The sequence below is a fragment of the Eschrichtius robustus genome, chromosome 16 (genome assembly GCF_028021215.1).
Source record: "Eschrichtius robustus isolate mEscRob2 chromosome 16, mEscRob2.pri, whole genome shotgun sequence".
Lineage (NCBI taxonomy): Eukaryota > Metazoa > Chordata > Mammalia > Artiodactyla > Eschrichtiidae > Eschrichtius > Eschrichtius robustus.
This window is the reverse complement of record NC_090839.1, coordinates 21196540-21204356: the sequence shown is the minus strand read 5'-3', so window position 1 is coordinate 21204356 and position 7817 is coordinate 21196540. Positions and strand designations below refer to the sequence as shown.

Genomic DNA, 7817 nt, shown 5'->3' with positions numbered 1-7817 from the left:
CGTGGCTTGTAGGATCTTAGTTCCCCGACTAGGGATTGAACCTGCACCCTCGACAGTGAAAGCGTGGAGTTGTAACCACTGGACCGCCAGGAGATTCCTGGGTGTACCTTGAGGGATGGCAGTTAATGCAATGGTGAATTGAAAACATTAAAACTTAAGCTCATTAACAAATATAGGTATGTTTGAAATTTCAACTCAGTGTGCTGTGTGGAGCTTTTTTTTTTTTTTTTTTTTTTAATCAGTCATCAGTTTTATACACATCAGTGTATACATGTCAATCCCAATCGCCCAATTCAGCATACCACCATCCCCACCCCACCGCGGTTTTCCCCCCTTGGTGTCCATACGTTTGTTCTCTACATCTGCGTCTCAAGTTCTGCCCTGCAAACCGGTTCATCTGTACCATTTTTCTAGGTTCCACATACATGCGTTAATATACGATATTTGGTTTTCTCTTTCTGACTTACTTCACTCTGTATGACAGTCTCTAGATCCATCCACGTCTCAACAAATGACTCAATTTCGTTCCTTTTTTTGGCTTCTGTGGAGCTTTTAATAGGCATTCATAAAAAAGTCTCTGCGTTCAGTTTGGGAAATGGATCAAATAAATTTAAACAGGATTCTTTGTTGCAGGACTACTCAGACTTTGGAATGAGGTAATTATCACGGTGGCTTTCTCAAGAGGAGGCCAGGTATATGGCCTATTACAAACTGACTCGACTACAGAGCCCTCTTTTTGTGGAATAGGATGCAAAGCCATTATTTTCTGAAAGTGTTGCCAGCGATTAGAAATAAGAAAAAGAGGTATGTGGAATCCTAAGAAAATGGCCTGGTCTCTCAGAGTAAGCAAAGCTTTTCTGGCTCTTGAGTGTGGAAAGAATATCATTATAGGGTGGAATTTCTCAAGGTGAGATCTGAGGACCACCTACATCAGAGTCAGCTGGGGTCCTTGTTTAAAATGTTGACTTATTGGCCCTACTTCCAGGGGAGGGGAGGGTGAGTATGGCAGACTGTTTGGTTCAAAAATATGTTATTGTCTTGCATGTGGAAATGTCTGCTCCTCATTCCTTTGGAAGCAGGAATACATCCATAACATGCTACATTAAAAAAGGAGCTCTCAGGGCTCCAGCATAACATGCTACATTAAAAAAGGAGTTCTCAGGGCTCCAGCATAACATGCTACATTAAAAAAGGAGTTCTCAGGGCTCCAGCATAACATGCTACATTAAAAAAGGAGTTCTCAGGGCTGCCAGCCTTACAGTAGAGGTTGAGTAGTAGTGTATTTCTCCTACATTAAAATAAAAAATGTGTTGCCCCTCCCTGGGAGAGAATTATATGTCCATATCTGTTTAATGTCAGACTTGGCCATTACAGACTTGGCTGTAAAGATTTCAGTATATATGTCTGAAAGATAAAAAAACATAACCACAATACCTCCATCACACCTAAACAACTTTGATAAAAATTTCTCGGTATCATCAAATAGTCAGTGTTCAGACTCTGCTGTCTCATGATTTTCTCCCTGATGAGTTTGAATTAGAGAGCCATACAGTTTGAAGTTCAACCCAATCAGATGTCAGGGTCGACATGCCTGAAAAACTGAAGGAGTCAGCTGAAGAGATGGCCACCCCACCTCTGTGGGCCGTTGGGTTGGGGAGTATCTGTTTTCTACTTACAGGACTTCAAGCAACTAACAAGAAAACCTAAGGTACAAGATCACGTAAGTGAAAAGTTAACGTGAAAGAAACCAGAGGGCGGGGATGAAAAAAAGAATCAGGAAGGAGGCTATCAGTGCATGCCACCATGACCGACACACTCACTTTGGGCAGGCCACACACTTTAAGCTTCTCAGTAGCCAAGGCAGAAAGAGAAAACTGGTCAGATCCACCATCCACAGTGTCCATAAGATTAAAGTAACTCCAGGTACAGGAAGAACAATTCTAAGATCAGGTAAGAATTTCTCACAAGGATTCTCATAAAATTGGTACTGTGAAGTGTTCAGATAATAAACACAATGACAGGTGTTCTGGGGTATGCCCAAACACCAGACCCCACAAGGGCAGTTGTCTAAAGCTATAAAGGAGTTGAATGTATTCAGATGTATTCCGTGAGCATGGAATACGTACCTTATGTTGAGTATGTTCAGAGGCATTGTTATTCTAGGTTCCCTGGTGCCACACGACCTGGAAATATACCCCAGTTTGCCTGGCAGAGGTCCAGTTTATGCCCGTGAACTCCCCGCTTTCATTCTCCAAAGCATCCCAATTTGAACAATAAAGCAAGCATACAGTCATCCTATCTAGAAAGCACCTGGCAGACCTTGCCCTCCCCAACTTGTCCAGTTCCATAGATGAGCAAAATTCCTCAAGCCAACATCATAGAGACTTCCCTAGTATTTAGCTGAGTCTCTTCTAGTGGATTCTCCACACCTCTGTACCCAAATCCTTGGAGCTGAGTAAACACTTTTGCTTCTGCTAATACTTGTGTGAACCCGATCATTTGTATGCAAGTGAACAAACCAGACAGGTTTACATATGGTACAAGTTGCCGAGGGCTACACCTTAGATGCAGTGGAAAATCCCCGTGTAGTACAATTCAGGAAAGGCAATTCTGCAAAGAACTACCTCTTTTCAGGCTGGGGGATAGCTAGCTCTCTCTGATCTGGCTTCATGGAGGAGACCCAAGGGCAGTTAGGATTTTTCTTAGGAAGCCAAGAGTTCTAGTGTTAAGAGTAAGTCCCCTACATACGAACGAGTTCCATTCCTAGAGCGCGTTCGTAAGTCCAATTTGTAAGTCCAACAGAGTTAGCCTAGGTACCCAACTAACACAATCGGCTATATAGTACAGTACTGTAATAGGTTTATAATATTTTTCACAGAAATAATACATAAAAAAACAAAAAATAAAACCATTTTTAATCTTACAGTACCGTACCTTGAAAAGTACGGTAGTACAGTACAACAGCTGGCATACAGGGGCTGGGCTGGAATTGAGTGAACAGGCAAGAAGAGTTACTGAATGGAGGGAGAGGAGGTGGGAGATGGTAGAGCTGAAGGATCGTCAGCAATAGGAGACGGAGGGCAAGCTGCAATTTCACTCACGCCTGACGTTGATGGCTCAGGTTCTGGTCCTTGCTGGATTCAATTCTATCCTCTTGAAAAAACGATCCAGTGATGTCTGGGTAGTAGCTCTTTTTTTTTTGTCATTGATGACACGGTAGCACTGTATTGCATTCTGAACGGCTGCTGCAACCTTTGTGTACTGTTCTATGTTCAGGTCCTGTGCCTCAAAAACTAACAGTGCCTCCTCAAACAAAGAAAATCCCCTTGCCATTTCCTGCGTCGTGAACCTCTTCGGTTCTTCAGTTACTTCTTCTTCCTCTTGTCTCTCTTCGTCCTTTTCTCTGGGCTTCCAATTCCATCAGGTCTTCATTAGTAAGCTCCTCGTGTTGCACAGCAACAGTACTGTAAAGTACACAAAAGCACAACCACTTGTAGAGGATGCATGCACTTGACAATGTATGCCAGACACGTGAACTAACTTAAGATTGGATATGTGAACGCATGTTCGCATCTTTGAAAGTTTGCAACTTGAAGATTCGTATGTAGGGGATTTACTGTACGTGAGTACATGGATGGCTACCTATTATTTTTGCTTCATTCATTCGACCTCTGATAATCTCACTCTCAGAAATCCCTCTGAGGAACCATTCTGTTTCCAGCTCTCAGTCCATGTGGTTCTGGTGAAGCGGAGCACACCTGATTTGGGGAGGAGTGTATGACCCAGGTTTAAGCTAGTCAGTACGCCATATTCCCTGGCCCTAGTGATTGATTCAGGGATAGATATGTGACCAGCCAGATACTTTTGCCGGGAATTTTTGGAAAGAGTCTTGATGCTGAGAGGATGTGACGTGAGTTGACATGGCCATCTAGTTACTATGTGACACCTGGGTCAGCAGAAGGCAGAATGTGATGATCAGAAGCAAGCCCTGATTATGTCCTATGTGTCCCAATGCAGCCGTGTCTCAAATCAGAACTACTTGGACTTTTTAGATTACAAGAGCCATTTTTGCCTATGAGAGAATGGATTGGGTTTTTTTACTACTTGTTACATAAAAGCCTTAACTGGTACAAAGATGAAAACTCCTAAATCCTATGCCTCCTAAACATGGCTAAGACGGTTGGATGGGAAATACTTCAAAGCAGAAAGTACCAGTTAACCACCATAGGCAGAGAAAAACTTCTAAAATGTACCTATGGAACATTCTGAGGAGTATCTTTGTGGAAAATCTATCATTTGGAAGTTGCAAAATGTAACACAATGATCAAACTTTCATGTAATTGTTGGCAATGAGCTAAATAAATTCTGGATGCCATCTCAAGAAATAATGGTTTTAATTTTTAGAGTAGTTATTTTAGGCCATTCTTTCTGAAAATAGTTAATTAGGAAAGGTAAGATAGTCCATTGAGACCATTCCTAGTTTGCGGCAATAAAACCACATCATCAACATCTAGGTTATTACTTAGGTGTTTTCCCTAGTAGAAGTCTTTGAAAGCAAAACAATCCATTGGAGACCGCTGGGCTCAGAACTTTCCGAGTTAGATGAACTAATTCTCATTGAGGAGAGCTAAGCTCTAATGGTTTTAAATGGTCCATGTGGTTGAAAACCACTGGCCTGGGAATTAGAAAGCCTGAATTCTAGTTTCAGTTCTGATACTAAATGAGCTCATTGATTCTGATGAAGTCCTTTTGACCTCCATGGGCCTCAGGTTTTTCTTCTATAAAACAGAGAATTTAGACTAGACAATTAAAGTCTCCTCCAGCTTTAAGATTATGATCCAGTAATTTGGGCATGTCTTACTACACTATCTCTTTGTAAATAGGAAGTCTTCATGTAAGTCATAGAGTAATTTATAAAATACAGGAATCGTAAAAAGTGGCATTTATTTAATTTTCCCTTGTATTTATGTATAAACCCTGTTTTGTATACTTGGGCCCTTAGTGAAAATCAGACAAAAATAAAACAAGGAAGAATCAATGTCATTAAGAATTAAAATTAAGTATAAAGCATGGTGTTCATGTATACATTACTCAATAGTCACTTTATTATTGGGCTATAATAAGAATATGATATGATGCTTCTTCTCAAGAAGCTCCCAGTGTAATAGTGCAGGCAGATTAAGTATAGTTCAGCTAAATAAGTGTTAAATCACAAAAGTGAGCACACAGGTCTGCAGAGGGAGAATACTTAAGTTGGATTGTGAATTTAGAGAAGTCTTCTTAGAGCTGACTCTTAGAAGGATATTAAAGGATTGATGGAGAATTCTAGGCACAGTGATGATCACTGAAAATAGTGAACCCTATTTTCATTATTATGGAACTAAATCAAAAGGGATATTTGGAAATTGGTGTATGTATGTAAAGTCTGATTTTTCCCCTGGTGGATTTGCTCTATTTGAGTTATCAGGAGCTAACATTGAATGCCTGCTGTGTCTTACACAGTAAGGCTTTACGTGTTCTCTCATTTAATACAACCTTTTTAAACCTCATTTTACAACTTAGATTGGATGACAGCCAGGAGCTAGGAAATGGCAAAGTTAGGATTCCAAATCATGTCTACTTGTCTCCAAAACCCTTGATATTTCCATGACTATGCCATTTCTCTCAAAAGAATGCAGAATTTTCTTCACAGCTCTAAAGCGCATAGATTCTGAAGCCTCTCACTTCCTTCCAATTAGTTGCCTATCCATTAAACATTTCCTATTACTCGAGCTTATTAGCTCTCATTTGGATTAGTAGAATCTTTCTCAAACTGGTTGCTGGAAAGAATCATCTGTGGAGTGGCTCGAAATGCAGGTTCCCAGGCCATGCCCCTGGAAATTCTGATTCGGGATTTATTGGGGTCTAGAATCTGTATTTTTCACAAGCATTTGAATCATGAGTAGTCAAACTAGAGGAAACATTGGGCTAGTGTCCTAGCCTAACAAATCTACCCATTTCTAAGTTTCTTATTTTAATCCATTCCCCCTTCCCCTTTTCAGCATTACTCTCAAGGTCCCTAAAGACTTGCATACTGTTTCCACTGTTTTATTTACTGGTAATAATAGACACTACTGTTTATCGAGCATTTACTCAATTACTCCCACGACATCCTCCCCCCCACACCCCGCCGCCTTGGACACAAGCTCCGTGAAAGAAGAGGCTGAAACTGCAGTACCTGGGCGCACGGTAGGCGCCCAATATCTACTGAACCAGAAAACCCTAGGGGTAGTTACTATTATTATCCTCCAATCTGAAAATCTGGAGACTAAAGGAAATAGTACAGGGCTTCGCTGGTGGCGCAGTGGTTAAGGATCCGGCTGCCAATGCAGGGAACACGGGTTCGAGCCCTGGTCCGGTTAGATCCGACATGCCGCGGAGCAGCTAAGCCCGTGCGCCACAACTACTGAGCCTGCGCGCCACAACTACTTAAGCCTGCGCACCTAGAGCCCGTGCTCCGCAACGAGAAGCCACCACAATGAGAAGCCCGCGTACCTCAACGAAGAGTAGCCCCTGCTCGCCACAACTAAAGAAAGCCCGCGCACAGCAAAGACCCAAAGCAGCCAGAAATAAGTAAATAAATAAAATAAATTTAGTAAGTATAGAAGTGTCTCAAGTTTGAAAATGACAACATTTATTCTAACTCTGCAAACAGCTTGAATCCTGCCTCCGGTGCCCTGAGAGGTAGTCTGCAGCCTATGCTCACGCACCTGCAGAGCTAGAAAACTCACTGCTGGAGGCAGCTCCAAAATATGTCCACCCTCTGGTTCTAATTCTGCCCCTTAAGGCTGTGCTGAACTCCCTTAGTTACTCTTGTATATGACAACTCTTGAAAAAGAAAAAAGAAATAGTACAGCTGTGATAGCTTGTAACGTAACATTAATTTGGGATACACTGCCTCCTTGCCCACCGAGTGACGCAGACGGCGACAAACTCTCGTGCCAGCGGTCCCTTCCCAAAGCTCGCCCTTCCCGAGATGTGCGGCCGCCACCCAAGGACCGCCATGCTCCTAGGGAGGCCACTTAAAACCCAGGTCCCTCACGCTAAAGAGGCGGAGAAGCGCACCCTTTTCTCCAATATGGCGGGGCGGGTCACATGGGCCCCGCGGCGGGGCTGAAACGCACGTCACGTGGCTCAGAGGGGGCGGTAGTCACGGGGGCGTGGCCGTAACACCACGGAAGCTCCCGGGCCCGGGCTCCTCACGGGCCACGCCTCGCGGCCCCTTCGGGGCCTCGTGCGCAAAGGAGGGGTGGAGCCTTCCTCGGGACCTTTCACCTCAGCATGGCTGCGCCCGTGGTACCGGTGAAGTTCTGGAGACCCGGTAAGGCCCTTGGCGGAACGCTGGGCCGATGCGGCAGCTTGACTTCGGTCTTGGCCCCGCGGCCGGCGTCCTGGCGCCTGCGGCCCTGCTCGCAGGCCTGACCTCAGCGAGCTGGCCACCGCTGCCACCGAGCTGGTGGGCTCCGCGGCTTAGGCGCCCACAGTGGTCCCGAGGGATTCAGGGATCCGCCCCCAGCCGGGGCAGAAGTTCACCGTGTGACCTCGTTCCAGTCTCTCAGCCACCCCAGGCCTCGTTTTCCTCACTCCTGATGCCTGTCTTGCCCAACCCGTGCGATGGGGAAACGCTAAAGCGCCCACGCGTGTCCTGTTACCGCCCTGGGGCTACGCTGGGGCCGGAGAGGGGCTGCTGCTCGGGGTTTAGGAGTTCATGTTAGGAAATCAGACTGCCTGGGTTCGAATTCTCGGCTCTGCCTTAGAGTAGCAGAGTTCCTTTGGGC

The 7817-nt window shown here is 44.5% G+C and overlaps 1 protein-coding gene and 2 non-coding genes across 5 annotated transcripts in view; all 3 read left to right on the top strand.

Annotated features, from left to right (window-relative positions):
* The first annotated feature begins 1038 nt into the window (after positions 1-1038).
* Positions 1039-1134, top strand: LOC137750800 (small nucleolar RNA U109). Its single transcript, XR_011070585.1, has one exon. It is a non-coding gene; the product is annotated as a small nucleolar RNA U109 (small nucleolar RNA).
* Positions 1135-1172: 38 nt separating this feature from the next.
* Positions 1173-1296, top strand: LOC137750799 (small nucleolar RNA U109). Its single transcript, XR_011070584.1, has one exon. It is a non-coding gene; the product is annotated as a small nucleolar RNA U109 (small nucleolar RNA).
* Positions 1297-7216: 5920 nt separating this feature from the next.
* DHX35 (DEAH-box helicase 35) overlaps positions 7217-7817 on the top strand; it is a 74256-nt gene continuing 73655 nt past the window's right edge. For 2 of the 3 annotated variants that reach the window (XM_068523795.1, XM_068523794.1), the window contains exon 1: positions 7217-7360. In XM_068523795.1, coding sequence (XP_068379896.1) covers positions 7321-7360 — 40 coding nt within the window. In that variant the 5' untranslated portion in view covers positions 7217-7320. The remainder of the gene's footprint in view (positions 7361-7817) is intronic. The other variant, XM_068523796.1, reaches the window with a different exon arrangement.